Here is a 17,166-nt window from a genome sequence, read left to right as displayed (position 1 = left end):
ATACTTGTTGTTTGCTTTTCCAGGTAACTGGTAGTCCACGGGCTTGGGCCGGACACCAATCGCTAATCGAGTGGTTGGAGGCCCTGATTGGGTAACCGGATGAAATGGCCAGGGCCATTGTGCTCACCTCATGTGGAGGAAAGATGGATAAAGAGCATGGTATTGTGTCATGTAGTGTTAGGTTTGATGTAGGTCCAAGCAATTACAATTTCCCCAAAATGGCCAATTTACAGTACATTCGACCTCTGTGACCTTGAAAAGTAGGTCAAATCAAAGAAGACCCGGGTGACACATTGAATGGTTGTTAGAATTAGATGTACCTATGATATAAAATTGGTGCCAATCGGGCAAGTCATTACTAGGAATAAAGGCATTTTGAAGAATTTAGGATTTGCCCCCCTCCCTGGAGGCCAAACGGCAAATCAGATCGCACCAAACTTCAATACCTGAGATCACGTGACCAAGGGGTACATGTGTGCTTAATTTGTGATCAATAGTCATTGCAGTTAAGAAACGTGCCATAGTTACGGCCTGACGGCAAATTTATGCCATTTGACCTCTGTGACCTTGACAAGAAGGTCAAATTAAAAACCTGTGTGACATATACTGTATGGTGGTTAGATGTACCCATGATATCAAATTGGTGGCAATCGGGCAAGAAGTTAAGGAATAATCACATTTTTAAGGTTTTTGGATTTTGCCCCCTGGTGGTCAAGTGGTGAATCATATTGGACCAAACTTCGGTCCCTGAGATCACCTGACTAAGGGGTAAATGTGTACCAAATTTGGTATCAATAGTCATTGCAGTTTAGAAACGGCCATCGTTACATCCTAACAGCCAATTTACACCATTTGACCTCTGTGACCTTGAAAAGGAGGTCAGATCAAAAACCCGGAGGATATATGATGCACCTTTGCTAGAAGTACCTACCATATTTTTTTCAAAATTTCCCGACTACTATTAAGGGAGATATTGCATATTTTCACTTTTAACGTTTGGCCCCCTGGTGGCCAAACCATGAAACGAATCGGACCGAAACTTGGTCTCCAAGGTGTCATTACATAAGGGTACATGTGTACCATGTTTCAACTCAATAGCTCTAACAGTTACGAAACGTGCCTTGCTAACGGACGACGGACGACGACGGACGACGACGACGACGACGACGACGACGACGACGACGACGACGGACGACGGACGCCACGGTATGGGATAAGCTCACCTCTGCTAAGAGGTGAGCTAAAAAACGCCGACCGACCGACCGACCAACCTACCGACCTACCGTCATCCGCTTTTCTATAGCACATGTATCTGTGTAGTGCCCAGCGCAATGGACGTGATGGATTCCGACATGTCTGACAGCAGCATCTTCAGTCAATTATACCGGGAAAACAAACCCACGCGGTAAGGAACTGATAACGATACTCTAAAGATATGCTTTGTCTACATGGTCGGTGGATACAAAAAAATGATTTGGGCCTAATCTATGCACTGTAGTTTTTCTACTCGAGTGTCTCGACCGATGCAATGCATGAACTGCAACGCGCAATATGCATTTGTTGTCATTTGAACAGCGCACGTGCGCTTGTTTACAATTTCATTTCACATGACCTGCTATCGTGGATTGGATATATCACATTGACTTATGAGACCTGAGACTCAACTACGAAACTCCTTGGGTTGGTAGATCGGAAGGTCGGTCGGTCAGCGTTTTTCCGGTTACCCAACACAGATACATGTGCTATAGAAAAGCGAAAGGGATATGACGGTAGGTCGGTCGGTCGGTCGGTCGGTCGGCGTTTTTCCGGTTACCCCCTGATTGTGCCATTTGTAGCAGGGGCCACGTTCCTGTTACTTTTAGACAGGTATCCGGCGCATCGAAATCAACAGTTTCGTGATGCAATCACCGCAGAGAATGGGACAGACACTTTTATCCCAGGACGATGTACTTCGCTGCTGCAGCCCTTGGACTTGACCGTAAACAGGAGCTTCAAGTGTCACCTGAGGACCATTTGGAAAATGTGGAAAATCGGCCACATCAATGATCAAGGACATTGTGAGCGGATCACCAGGCGGGATGTGGTCAGGATGATCAGCCGGGAAAGGGTCACACAACAGACGATTATGAACGGTTGGAGAGCCAGTAGCCTAGTTCCTGAGGACGATGACGAAGTCGAGGAGGGGGTAGAAATGGTAAATGATGAACTTGAGCAATTTGTTGAGGGGATTGAGTTTTCGGAAGAAGAGGATGATGATGTTATTGATGATGACGTGTAAACCCCGTTTGGATAAATAAATTGATTGGTAAATTGATAAGTAAATCTGTGATCTTCTTTAATTTATTCGTTGACAGCAAGACTTCTTTATTGGGACATTCTGCAGACCCATGAAGCTGGCTTTATCATAGACCCTAGATTAGAAATTCCTGGTCAACCAACACTATAGGCATACAATGAGGACGCTGGTTGTATTGTATTCATTCATTCAGTACAGGACTACCCCATGTCAATGTTCATGTCTTTTATCAACTGACGTGGAAGGCATTCGCATTGCCCACGAAAAGGGAATCAATTATCAGCTGTGGCTGTTCTTTCTAATGTTCGCCTGCCACCAGTAAAATCTGCCTATTCATTTGGACTATAGCCAAGTTCATACTCCGACGCACGACCGCCGGCGACCGACGCACGATCAAATTCTCGACGCCGACGTCGTGGTGTTGATTCATACTTTCGCGTGCGACGGCGATGGCCATCGGCGTCCGGACGCGCGTTCGGTCGGCGTGCGATATTAAAGAGTTCAACAAATTTGAACTCTCTGCGTCCGATCGCGGCGTCGTACCAATGAATGATCACTTTTCTGGTCATGGGACTAAGGACTCATGTTTATGCATATTTTCAAAGGCGCCTAGTTCAAACTGGAAAGACGGGGAATGGGAATTGATTACGTCGTTTTACGCTTGAGCTTGCTCACATAACGAAGTTAAAATGTCGGACGCAGAAGAGCTACTAATATGTGAAGTAAAACGTTACATACATATCTCGTCGGTGGCGTTTCCTTCGCATCCTGTAGAGGACAGCCATTGCCTGGACATTTAAAATAAGCAGTGCGTCCTCCTCCATTTTGACGTGACAGAATGGTATAATCGCGTGAGCATTCATAGTCACGCGATACGACGCCTACAAAATCGTGCGATGGCATGACCGACGCAGGACGCTGCGTTCGACGCCGGCGATGGTCGTGCGTCGGAGTATGAATCCACCTATAGTCATTTTACGATTCAGCCGCGCTCGGTTAAGTGGGAGAAGACAGTATATAGATAAATGCGAATGTTTAAAATGTTTAAAAGACCATAAAAAATGTATTGAACATTAAAATCTTAAGGTCGAATAAACCAACACTTCGCCTGCCATAGTATACTTCTCTCGACTCGCCGATCTGAATATGCAAGTCAAGCCCCCTAAAGATATTTGCGCATCGTCGTTCGATGCCATTCAACATTGTTCAATCGGGATGGATAATGGGTGGGGACACGAGTTTGTGTAATGGTACTGCCATTCGCCTCGGTATCAATTTCATAATAAGAGTTCAGAAGGCAGGTCCATAAGAATTTCACTTTACTATCAATGCAATTTCTTTTATAAAGATTCGTTGCTTATAGATATAGGGTAATAAACAGGGTCATTGATATACCACTCCAGAACCACTGATAGAAGTAATTATTCTCACTCAGATGAACTTACCATAATCTGGAGACCGACAGGTTTGAGCCAACCCGCATTAAGCGACCTTGGCGAATTCAATGCATATTATACTTGGGCGGTCATGCCCAAAGCTATGACAATATAAATATAGATCGGTGAGTCTAGAGTATATTGATATGTATAGATTTAAGCTGGGACATTGTGCTCATTAACTACTTAAGAACGGCCAGGGGAACACAGATAGATACGTCGCAGTAAAAACAAAACAGAGAGGAAAAGTAACCAAAACATTCAATACGTATTAATGTTCGTGTCCCAATTGACACTCTCTGCAAGTACTAGTATGTTTGACATCTTCTGAAATGCACTTCTAGCAAAACCGTATATACTGTGAAGACTCTATTAAGCCGGTTTCGGTCAGATCGAAAAAGGCCTAAGTTAAATCATTAGCATATTCATATGGGGTACCAAATGGGGCAACTGCAATTTATGGCCAGTCCTTCCATTGAAAGCTTTGACTGTGCAGTTAGTTATCAAACGTGCTTTTGGTTAATTTCATGCGTACGATGTTCATTTCAAACAAAATGACCGTCAGCAGAATGATGGTCTTTTGTCAAACATTTCCGTTTGATAAAACACTCTTAAAAACGTTGAGGAATTCACAATTCAGATTTTAATTGAACTTGTCTTCGTTGTTTCTAAAGCACAAAGCTTTTTGTAAAGACACATCTATGAAAAGTGTCACTTGGATGTTTGTGATGTAATGTTGTCTAGTCCTATTCAGTCAGCCTTAACCTAGTAAGAATCACTCTGATCATAGACCTCATGATGAAGAAAACATTAGTGTACGTTGTGGTAATTACAGCTTATGCTGACTATGCTATGCAGCAAGGTGATGGAAATGTACCATTACCAAGGAAGCATCGTAGCTACACCGTTCAGGAAAAGGTGAGAAATGTACTGGATTGTGAGGGCCTTATCACCCAAGGCAGGATACTGGATGCTACGGAATATGCGCGACGGTATCATATCCCAACGTCGACTCTAACAGACTGGATACGGACGCAAGATGTCCTGCTTGAACAACTCGAAACGGTCCCAAATGCGAGGAGAGTTCGGGACGATCACGATGGACGATGGCCAGAGGTTGAACAGCAGGTGTACCATGGGTTTGCGGGTACCAGAGAATTGGGATTACCTGTCTCTAGATCAGAACTAAGAAACTATGCGAAAACAATGTTTAGAGACTGGTTTGGCAATCGGCCAGATGCAGAAAGGGACAGCCTGATATGCAAAAGGCCTCAGCACCATGATTTTAAGTCAAGCAATGGATGGGTGACGGGATTCATGAAACGGAAAAATATTACCTTTAGAAGATCAACGACCAACTCGTCAACATTACCGGCGGATGCAGCAGCACGTGTTGCAGAATTCCAGGGACGGGTGCAGGAAACTGTTCGAGATTTGGATGTAACTACCCTGTTAAACATGAACGAAACGTTCATGCAGCTTGACTTCCCACCACGATACACGGCTGAAAAGAAGGGCACCAAAAACGTGAATATACGAACGAGTCACGGAAACCACAGGCTAGGATGCACTGTCACGCTGGGCATCGGAACCAATGGACATAAACTCTCGGCGCAGATAATCTTTAGAGAGCCGGGGTTTCTGCGTGAAATCCGAGCATTGCGGGCCAATGACATTCCTGACAATGTGAGGGTAACATCTTCAAGAAGTGGTTGGGCGAATGTGGCAACGCTAGACCTATGGCTGAACGATGTCCTCTTACCAATCGTAGGAAATGCCGAACCAGCGAGCAATATGCTAATTCTAGACAGATTTCGTCCACATTTAGCGGAAGACTTCAGCAATGCTGTTACAGAAGCAGGATTGATAGTGTATTACATTCCCGCTGGTTGCACCTCTTTGGTTCAGCCTTTGGACCTAACTGTCATAATATGGATTTAAGTTAGTTGTTAGGCGAATGTGGAAACTGTGGAAGAACAACAATACTAACGACGATGGACAATGTCCCCGAATATCTCTTAGAGATGTCGTGAAAATTGTTGGCTATGCATGGAACGAAGTGGCTCCAAATGCCACTGATCGTGCATTCGGGGCTGCAGGACTAATTGGTGGTGATGGGATTGAGAGGGATAGGGATGAGCTAGATGTTGAACATTCTAGTGACGAAGAAGACTTGCAGTTCCACGAAATGGAGTAGAGGTCACTGATGTAATGTTGTTCACAATAAAACGTAATTAAAAAAAAGAGTTGTTACCGCAAAAGAATAACGCCGGTGTAGCAGTTTGAAATGTCCTAGGATAGAATGTGCGGGAAACAAATTATTCTAATATGCGCTTTAAACGCTGGAATAAAGAAAATGGGCTTTTTTAACTTTGACCTACTTATACCTGAATAGTAGGTCACATTGACCTAAATCTGTGTCAACATGTAGAGATGCCCAATAGGCGTCTACACATCAAATTTAGAGAGTCTATGACCAATAGCAAAAAAACGTGCCATGATCAAAGACATTTTAGAGTTCGACCTCTGTGACCTTAAAATGAAGGTCAAATCAAAAACCCGTGTGATATGTGATGTACCTTTATTAGATACACCCACCATAAAATTTTCATCGCTCTTGCTTTAACCATAAGCTTCAAAATGACAAAAATAGGTTTTCAAAGAGCACCCCCTATATGGCAGACCAGCAGTCAAATTGCGCTGATTTTCATTCTGAAGAAAGGTCTTGCCTAGGGGTACCCACACACCAAGTATGAACTTTCTGGGTCAAGCGATTGAGAAACGTGCCACGATTTTGTCAAAAGTTAACGACGGACGACGACGACGACGACGACGACGGACGACGACGGACGCCAGACGCCGCGGTATCGTATTAGCTCACCTGACAGGTGAGCTAAAAAACATGTGGCCTTACCCGATAATTTACTCATAGCCACACAATATGAATTAAAGCAATACTCAGCCCGTGAAACTTACAATGCAAAACCAGCCTGCCATGACTTTACCTAGTCCCCAAAAGAGCCCCATATGAATATGATGATGAGTCTACTTAGGCCTGTGGCGAACATGGACCTAAACCGGCTAAATAGCGTCTCCACAGTATTTCTGTCTTTTCACATTTTGAACGAATCAACAACAGGCCAGGGACGTTAATCTGAGAAGATGGACAAGGATATTCAAACAACTTTGTTGGAAATAAGCAAAGAATCGCTGGATGAATTGGTGGGGTTCGTCAAGGGCTACGCTGTGGTGCATGGTGAGTGGCGATTGATATTCTGCGGTACATTATCATGGGTTACGACTCATTACCACTGCGGTGGCGCAGGTGGTAGAGCGTTGGTCTCATGATCAAGAGGTCGTGGGTCCGATTCCCGGCTGAGTGGCCACTTAAAAACTTCCAAGTTCCTATTGGTCGAGTTCAATTGAGCGCTTAGTAGCTGCTTGTTGAAACCCCAGATTGATTTCTGCGGAGACTTGAACATTAAACGGTCCCAAAAACGCATTGTGCAAGGTGAGAAACCATGAAAATGCGCTATAAAAGAGCCCAATATTATTATTATGACTCCAGCTCTCTCGAACACCAGAAAATATCTTTAATGTCAAGAAAGCACCTGACCACGATAGATTAATACATCCCTTCGGATATCCGAACATTAACCAAGATTAACATCTTACACAAATCTTTTGATTCTTTATTCTAAAATACCTTGGTACCGTAAAGTCAACTTTTAAATGGAAAATGCATAAGCCTCGTTCTGAGAGTGGAGTGTTTTGGACACGCAACCAAGATGCTCTACCAAAGTTCCCTCGGGTTGCACTAAAATGTGGAAACCATGCACACGTCACCCCGTACGTCAAAGACACATATTTGCCGAGAAAAACGCTCCAAATAGCCCATTTGCGCGGATTTTAGCATCACTTGAGCGAGCCGATGCAGACTTCCTATGTGCGCTGTACAAAATGTACATGTCTCATTTTCTGTAACGTTGCCGTAACATCGATAATGTAAACAACGGCGCTACCGGCGCTCCCGGCGGCGATGGATGGAATTTGCCAAATTCGCACATATTCAAGTTATTTTCGTGGCCTATCTTTTTAAGTTTCAGGTATTTTAGATGGAGTGGAGCTAAAACTTCGTCCATTTTAGAACTTCGTCTATTTTTGATGGAGTGGAGCTAAAACTTCGTCCAAACCCTCGCCTATCGGCTCGGGTTTGGACTGTATTTCAGCTCCACCCTCGAGTGTCTTGGTAACTCAACCAAGGTCCACCGCCTCGGGTTCAATTCCTTAAATAAGGTAGATGTAGGCAAAAAGCATGCTCGCATTTTTGAATCGGCCGAAACCACGGTCATTTGAATGACTATAAATCCCAACAAGTAGGCTGAATAAGTACAATGAATGCATTCCTAACCTTCCCTATATCCGAATGCAAGCATTTAAATCACAAAGTACAATGGTTTCTTGCAGTACAAGACGATACTATGAGACTTCAAAGAAAATAGTCCATTGGGTGTATATAAATAACGACCCGATCGACTGTATGTGACTGTCTGTGACTCTGCAGACAACTAACTGCTGTAAAATATGCGATAAGCGAACGGCCCACAAAACTGGTCGAGAGGAAATCATTGCGTATACATGTGCAGGTCCTTTGAAATAGGCCCAGATGACGCTGATGACATGATTTATTGAGCATGTACATGTACCACAAAATCCATGTCTGATATCACTTTGAATTTAAATGACATTGAATAACCCGATTTAACGCTGGCCTACTCGTGCATTTAAGATTGTCAATCGCAAGTGTCGGCAAGAAACCAAAATGATGTGCACTATCTTTTTTGGAATTTTGATAATGTTTTCTGATTTCGTTCATCCAATGGATAATGGCGACATCAATAATGTTGATGAGAATGTCGATGCCTTATAACCTCCTGCTCGGCGTCACCGATCGTATTCACTGGTGGAGAAAATCCGTCTGTTCGATGACTATGAAAACGAAAACATCAGGCAGCCTCATGGGATTTCATCGGCCCAGTTTGCCAGGGAGCATAACATCCCCTCCGGGACTATGCGCCGATGGCTCCGCGAAGAGAATGACCTCCGAGAGAGAAATCGCGAAACTACGAGCAGGCAGGTCAACAGGCGCAGACAAAGACAAAGGGGCATTGGTGAGTGCTGTATTGTACTTTTAACAGAAAATTAACGCCATCTTCCATGTCATTTTCTTTTCAAATTTGATGTCCATGAGAACCTGGAACTTTAAATTTGAAATTGTTCTTTTCTAAAGTCCACATTGTTTTCTGCCTTATTGCCAGAGGTTGACAGGTCAGTTCGTGAATGGATGGCAACAAGGCGACAACAGGGATGACCTGTCTCGGGCGACGACATGATGATTAAAGCTGAACAGTCTTTCCGAACATGGTGGTCAGTGCTTCCCGAACAGCAGCAACAGGAATACCGGCAGCATCGGCCACAATTAACAGACTTCAGGGCGTCCAGAGGGTGGCTAACTGGTTTTCTCTCTAGGAACGGGATTAGTTTTAGGAAACAATGCAAAAATTCTACGGCTATTCTCGAAAACGCGGATGAACTTTGGCCAATTTTCAGTAAAACGTTGCCCAGACGGTTGATGAAAATGGGAGTGAACTTGTGACAAACATGAATGAAACGTTTGCTCTTTTTGACATGGCGCCACAGTACACCTACAATGAAAAGGGGGCAAAACAAATTGATCTTCGCACGTCCCGAGGGAATCCGAAACTAGGATGAACCGTAACTTTAGGGATTACAAGGGATGGGAGGACTGAGGGCTGACGGGGAAGTAATCCAGGATTTGAGGGAAAATGCACCGGACAATGTCCGAGTAACCGGGTCTGAAACGGGTTGGGCAAACTGGCAGACACTACTATCGTAGGTTAATGACAGTCTTCTCCCTTTTGTAGGTGATGCCTTTCCATTTTTGTTGATATGGGACATGTTCCCAGCCCATAGAAGTGCCCAGGTTCAGCATCACATTGAAGATGCGCCTGGTTTTATCCAGTTGGTTCCAGGAAGATGTACTTCTTTGGTCCAGCCATTTGATAAAACTGTCATCCGTTCCTTCAAAATTAACATGCGGAAAATGTGGAAGGCCTGGAAGATCCAAAGTAATGATGAACATGGTCGTTGTGTGTCAATTACTAGGGATACGCTTTTGCGCATTATCAGCGACTCCTGGGCCCCTACAACGGAAGAGGCAATCCATGCGGCCTGGCGTGCGTGCGGACTGCTTCAAGGAGATGAGCCAGTGCCAGATCACGTTGATCAAGACATTATTGATTTTGGTAACATTGAAATCGAAGACAATGATCTAGAATTTGTAGATTTGGACGAAGAATTGACTTAAACCCAGTATTAATCATCACATCCTGTTTGTCTTTCTTTTCATCCAATTCAACTCAATGAGCCCAAGTACTTTTGCACGAACGCGGTAGAAGTCTACCACCAATAACTTATAGGCTATAACCACATGAAAACGACACTTGTCATCAGCGTCATCAAGGCCTATTTCAAAGGACCTGAACATGTATACGCAATGATTTATTCTCGACCAGTTTTGTGGGCCGTTCGCTTATCACATATTTTACAGTATAACTAGGCTAGACCTAAAGAATAATCTAGAACGGCAGAAGTCTGATGAATATTTATAGACTTTCAATTATGACCGGCAGCTCAAATTCCTCACTCTATCATGTGCCACCTCAAATTCTCCGCGGCGCAGTTGGCATCTTCAGTTTTTCAGTTACCACTCTCAAGACCAACTCATACCAGTTCGCCGACACCAGTCTCCCACACCAGTCTCCCCGGAGTCATGAATTCACAGCCTGTGAATTCTCAGTTCTAGTTATCATCATTATAACATGTTCAGACCAAAAGATTTGTGGCCAATAGCCACTGCTATGTATTCTAATTAGTCCCCACCATCGCGCTTTACCGAGTAGCTCGATAACTCGAGAAATGATCATTTACCGGAAATAGATTTACAGACCCAACGCATGCGTATTGCCACAGAAAATATCCAAATTAGAAACAATTTGAAAATCCTCCAATGAAAAAAATTGGTTCCGATCTGTGCATTCAGACCGGCGCAGTCATTCTTCGTGGCGTCATCAAAATAGACCAATGGTCACCAGTCACAATGAGAAGATCGGGAATTTTACTAACTTTCGAAAACTATTACTACCGTGAAAAAAAAGTATTACTCTGGAGTACTTCAACAGTTTTGGCATCTGCATAACATTTTCTTTCGTTTAGAGAAACAGTAATCATTTTTCACAGAGGAAATAAAGTGACATTTAAGGCCCATAAAGGTAAACAAATAATTTTACGAGAATTCGTGCGTTATCGGAAAAGCGCGATGGTGCAGACTATTAAGGGTGAGCAAAACGTAAGAAGAAAATCTCTAACTTGTAGCCAAGTGAAAATATCAAATGGCTACAGCGCAATAACTATGCAGTGGAACACACATATCATATGCACCATAGCGACATATACACGGTAAAGACACAGTACATCATATAGTGTTCGAGTAGAAGTCTATTGTTTTCAAAAACAATGCATCTCAGCATACCAATTAAATCACACATTTTAATAAAGTTGGTTACCCCTTGCATCTACAGCCTCCCACACAGAAGAGTGTGGATTTCCTGTAGATGTTTAAAATCTATGAGGGAATTTCACTGAAAATCACCGTTGTTGTTGTTGTTAGGGGTTCTGTCTTCGCCGTACCTGAACGTGTGATTTTGTTTTGGACCGCCTTGTACTCACCTGCCACAATTATGTAATATACACAATGAATGAATGTCTCATGTTTACCACAATATCATACGTGGGCTCCGAATGTACTGTCCTTCCAGAAAGTGAATGTCCGGAGGTTTTTTAAATATCATTGAGATAGAATAAGATAATTGATTGCGGTTTTCACTACAGTGGAGAATGGTATATCTAGTGCGTCATGAATCAAATGTATTTGGACCCAGCTAATCCTGTCTCTTCAATATGTAACAGGCAATTTTAAAACTGTCCAAAAAGTCACTTTATATTTTATTTTATTTTTGTTCTGCATGACAGCTGGTTGCCATTGAGAACACTCCTCGTGGTCAGCAATGCAGTCAGTCAGGGTCTTTATGGCCGACTCAGCTCTATGGGCGGTTATTGCCGCAAATATATCACCAACGCGCAAGGAATAGCAAGTGACTCCTAGAAGCCGATGAGGCGAATAGTTCATGGCGCGTACAGCTGTAATTTCTAAAATCCCTCACGACGATTCTAGGAAATGCAGATTTGAGAAATTACAGCTATACGCGCCACGAATATACGCCTCATCGGCTTCTAGGAGTCACTTGCTATTCCTCGCGCGTTGGTGAATATTTGCGGCAATAACCGCCCATACAGCTCATACAGGAAGGAGTGGGGGTGGGGGGAGGGGGGGGGGGGTCTTTATCAACAGTCATGGAAGAGATTAAAAAAATAACATAAAAATCCTAAGAAAAAATGTGCATTTGTTTTTACTATCGAACACACTCTATGGAATTGTAAGTGCCAAAAAATGATGGTCATAAAGCACAATTCATGGGCTCATTTGAATTTTTGAAAAGGCATATGAAATAAAAAAAGTGATTTTTGGACCTTTTTGAAATGTTAGTTACATAATAAAGGGATCGAATTAGGTGCATCCAAATACCTCAGATATATGACAAACTAAATATACCATACTCTGCTGAAAACAGCATTCAAATATCTTATTTTATCTCTGTGATATTTTGAAAAAACGGTGGACATTTACTTTCTGGAAGGACTGTCCACTTTCGATTTTACTGTATGTGGGGTTTTTGCGATCTACGGAAACCTCTAAGTTTTATTCCGATAGTGGTGTTGATTACATGAAAAACGCAATTTGATCGCATTCAACATTTCGGTGAAAAATTGAGGACGAAGCACTTCCCCGGAAAATGAGTACCGAAACCAGTTCACTGCAAACTAGTTTTTAAAATTTTTTTTGATTGTTATTATTTTATTCTTACTAATATAAGGCCTCCGGCCCATACAAATTTAACAATATGCAACTCTTACAGAGAGTACAAACGGCGGCCCCAAGTCTACAATACATGCGGTAACATATTCTTTTATCTTTTTTCTCTTGCTCAATACAAAAAGATTGATATATTTCTAATAGTTATACAATAATTTGATTTCATTTCATTGATAAAAGAGGGTAGATCAGGCTGTACTGATGGCAAAAACTCTTGTCTTAAATCTGCATGGAATGGACATACATTCAGAAATGAAAATCATCATCTATCTCATTTCTATCACAAAAAGTACATTTGTTATTTTCCACCAATTTCGTCCAAATTTCCTCTGAAACTGTTATCAATTCAAAATAAAAACTAGAAATCACATCTTTAATGTAGGCACTGTTGATATATCTTTAAAATGCTACATATTCCCCTATCTTGGCCATCGTATTCATCCGCCATGTCTGCGGTGATGCGGTCCCAATGAAAATAAGTATTACCATTTTACTCCTAAATTACAACGTCCTTTTTGGGATGATATCTTCTGATCGCCAAGAAACAACTATATGTAAATTTCCCAGTACTCGAGGAACCCGCATATCGTCGGTGTTCTGTAATCGCACAGCGAAACTTGTCAGAAAAAATCGATCATTTTCTAATTTCCTTTACGAAATCCACCAGGACCTGACATGGCGGCGCTAATTTCAAACGTCATGTTAGAATCAAAATGACAACAAGCCTATCGGCGTCTGATTCACAATGTGGTTTGTGAGGAGTGTCATAGTCGTCAACAGTACAAATGCTATTGCATGTATTGCATATTCTAACAGCTATCCAGGACTTACACAAGTCCTGTAGTAGGGGTAAACTTCTATTGGACTTCTGTATTTCCTCGCAACTTAGGATTCTTAATGGCCGAACTCTTGGAGACTATCAGGGTAAATTCACCTATCATGGCCCCTTGGGCAGTAGTGTTATTGATTATGCCATTTGTTCTGAGGAGTTGCTGCAGTCTGTTCTATATTTTTCAGTAATGGACTTTTCAAGTGTCAATTCTGATCATTGTATGATTGTTTCAAGAATCGTTGCTAACTGGTCAGTGGAGCTCCCTGTAGACTCTGTGAAAACTTATAAATCTGCAAAACCCGGGTTCAAGTTTAGTAATGCTTGTATTGCAAATTACGCATCGCATTTCAATCACCCCTTAATAAAAGACAAAATTCAAAACTTTTTGAGCTCTGATCAGAGTTCTGATTGCTCTGCTGACCAGGTGGAGTCCCTCGCTTCGCAAACTAGTGATATCTTGATAAAAACAGCCGACCTGTGTTTGAAAAGGAAAGGGTCTTCATCTGGTAAAAAGCAAGGTAAATCTTGGTACAATGCTTCTTTAATGGTGCAGAGGGAACGTATTGACGAGCTAAGCTCCGCGTTTGCCCTCTCTCCAAAAAACCATAGGTTGCGCTGCTTATTGTTTAAATCTATGAGAGACTACAAAACAGCTATCAAAAAACAAAAACGGTCTCACTACAATAAACTTATGTCGCAACTTGATAACCTATTTGAAAATAACCCTTCTCAGTATTGGGGTCTTCTTAATAAACTGAAGGGCGAAAGTGAGAATGGCGGGGAAGGCAAAAATAAAATGTCAAAAATTCCTCTAAATGAATGGGAAGATTATCTCCGTAAATTGAATGAAGTACCAGCTGACCTTATTAATCTAAATAAGTCCTTAGCTGACAAACTATCACTTCTCAAGTCGAATCCTGATACTGGAAGTGATATTCTGGACAAGGAAATCGGCACTGATGAAATTCTGTCCTGCCTAAAGTCTCTCAAAAACAATAAAGCTCACGGTCTGGACTGTATCTCCAACGAAATGCTAAAGCATAGCGCGACAAACATGTTACCTTGCTATCAGAAAATCTTTAACTTAGTTTTCTCTAGCTCTCACTACCCAAAACAATGGGGTGAAGGATATATTACTGCAATTCATAAGAGTGGAAGTGTAGTAGACCCCTCTAATTTTAGAGGGATTACTGTTATGAATACCTTAGGAAAAATGTATAACACCATATTAAATAATAGGCTAACAGAATTCTTGTCTGTAAATAGAATTATAAACCCAGCTCAAATTGGCTTCTCCAAGAAGTCGCGTACTTCTGACCATATGTTTGTGTTAAAAACCCTGATTGAGAAGTATACTAATTCTAACAAGGGTAAACTATACACCTGTTTCGTCGATTTTAAACAAGCTTTTGACTCTGTTCTCCATCCGGCACTTTTCTTAAAACTAAAGCAAAGTGGGGTAAATGGTAAATTTTATGATAGCATAAAATCAATGTATAAAAAAGTCAATCTGTGTGCCAAATCCTCAAACAAGTTATCTAACTCTTTCCCTTCTGCTATAGGGGTACACCAAGGAGATGTCCTTAGTCCAAATCTTTTTAAGATTTTCATAAATGACCTAGAAAGTCTACTTGATGACTCTAGTGATCCTGTCTCCTTAAAAGATCTCAAGCTGCACTGCCTTATGTATGCTGACGATATTGTTATACTCTCAGAAACTGCCAGCGGTCTCCAAAAAGCTTTGAATGGCTTGAATAATTTCTGCTCCTCTTGGGGTATGACTATAAATGTTAAGAAGACAAAAGTTCTCATATTTAATAAGGCAGGAAGAATTGATAAATCTGTCTTCATGATTGGTCAACACCAGCTGGAAAATGTTGGTAAATACAAATATCTTGGTATTACTTTTCAAGCCTCCGGCGTTTTTGCTGAGGCAAAGCGTGATCTTCATAACAAAGCCCTTAAAGCTTTTTTTAAATTAAGGCGTATCTTTAGCTCTCAGCTTCCAAATGTCTCAACCTTACTCCATATATTTGACCACACTATACAGCCAATACTTTTATATGGCAGTGATATTTGGGGATGTTTTAACCCTATGTCCTCAAAAGTTAAAAGAGAGAGAGAATTTAAGATTGATAAGGGATTCGAAAATCTCCCCTGTGAGAACCTTCACATGAAGTTCTGTAAATATGTACTGGGTGTTAACACAAATGCCACAAATCTGGCCGTGTATGGCGAGTTGGGCAGACATCCACTGTATTTAATGATAGCCAAATCTATGTTCTCTTTCTGGCTAAGGCTTGAATCCTTGTCTCTCAACACAGTGGATGGGGAAATTAGTTCGAAGTCTATTTTAACCAGTGCCTTACAAGTTAGTAAGGATCTAGACAACAAAGGAAAACAGTCTTGGTTTTCTTGTATAAAATTTATTTGTGGTTGTCTGAATCTGGATGCAAACAATGCTGAAAGTGTTTCATCCTCCAGTCTTGTTCATAAATTAGGTGAAGAATTTTACAGAAAGTGGAAGCTAGAAATTTGGGATGATTCTCGGAATCCAAATGCTAAAAACAAATTACGCACTTATAGGTCCTTCAAAACGCAACTCTGCTGTGAGAAATATCTGACTTCAATTTCAAGTTTTTCTTTAAGAAGATCCCTTTGTTGTTTCCGCATTAGCTGTCACGATCTAGCCATTGAAAGAGGTAGATACAAAAAACTTAAAGTTGAAGAGAGGGTGTGTTCTTGTGATGGGACCTCAATAGAAGACGAGGTTCACTTTCTAACTGCCTGCCCAAAATATGATGCTTCAAGGAACGATTTTTTCTCAGTTATCAATGAGAACAACATCAACTTTTCAGGTCTCTCACCAGGAAATAAGTTTATCTGGCTTCTTTCAAATGAGGACCCTGGAATTTGTCAGAAGCTATCATCATTTTTACAGAAATGCTTTTCTGATCGCATAAAATAAGGACCTCCTCTCTCCCACCTACTAGTATCTACTCCAGGTTTGACCCCGGTAGTAGACTTTATATTGTTACTTTTGTCATGTATCCTTTGTATGTCTTATGTACTTTCAATCAAAATCATTGTATTTCTATTGTACCATGTGTACCTTTGCCCTCCGGGCCTTTTGATTAATAAACTAATTTGAATTTGAATTTGTACTAATTACAAATCGTTTATTGAAACCGTGTAAGATGAAAGTACAATGACCATAAGCATGATGAACTAAATAACTGGTGTGACATTGTTGTGGATTTGGTGGTGTGCAGCTGGAGGAGTGGACAATGTCACAACCAGGGTTCCTACATTATATACAGTGGAACCTCCGTTAGTAGACACCTCTCTATTAAAGACAACCTTTCCAATAAGGACACTAGTTTTGGTTCCAAATTGGTTGTTTCCATTCAATTTTGACTTCTCTAATCAGTCTTTGGGTGTTCCGAATGCTTGACACATTTCGAACATGTTTTGGTTGGAAACAACCCTACAGTCTTACACTTATGGCTGAATGAATGACAGTGCACTT

At 41.6% G+C, this 17,166-nt stretch overlaps 1 protein-coding gene across 1 annotated transcript in view; it reads left to right on the top strand.

The window, feature by feature from the left end:
• The first annotated feature begins 6,809 nt into the window (after window positions 1-6,809).
• Window positions 6,810-17,166, top strand: part of LOC135497113 (glutathione synthetase-like) — a 43,925-nt gene continuing 33,568 nt past the window's right edge. The window contains exon 1 of the mRNA XM_064786831.1: window positions 6,810-6,988. Coding sequence (XP_064642901.1) covers window positions 6,895-6,988 — 94 coding nt within the window. The 5' untranslated portion in view covers window positions 6,810-6,894. The remainder of the gene's footprint in view (window positions 6,989-17,166) is intronic.

Source organism: Lineus longissimus, chromosome 12, assembly GCF_910592395.1.
Source record: "Lineus longissimus chromosome 12, tnLinLong1.2, whole genome shotgun sequence".
NCBI classification, from domain to species: Eukaryota; Metazoa; Nemertea; class Pilidiophora; order Heteronemertea; family Lineidae; genus Lineus; species Lineus longissimus.
Note: the sequence above shows the minus strand (reverse complement) of the source record. Positions and strands in the feature narration are given on the sequence as shown.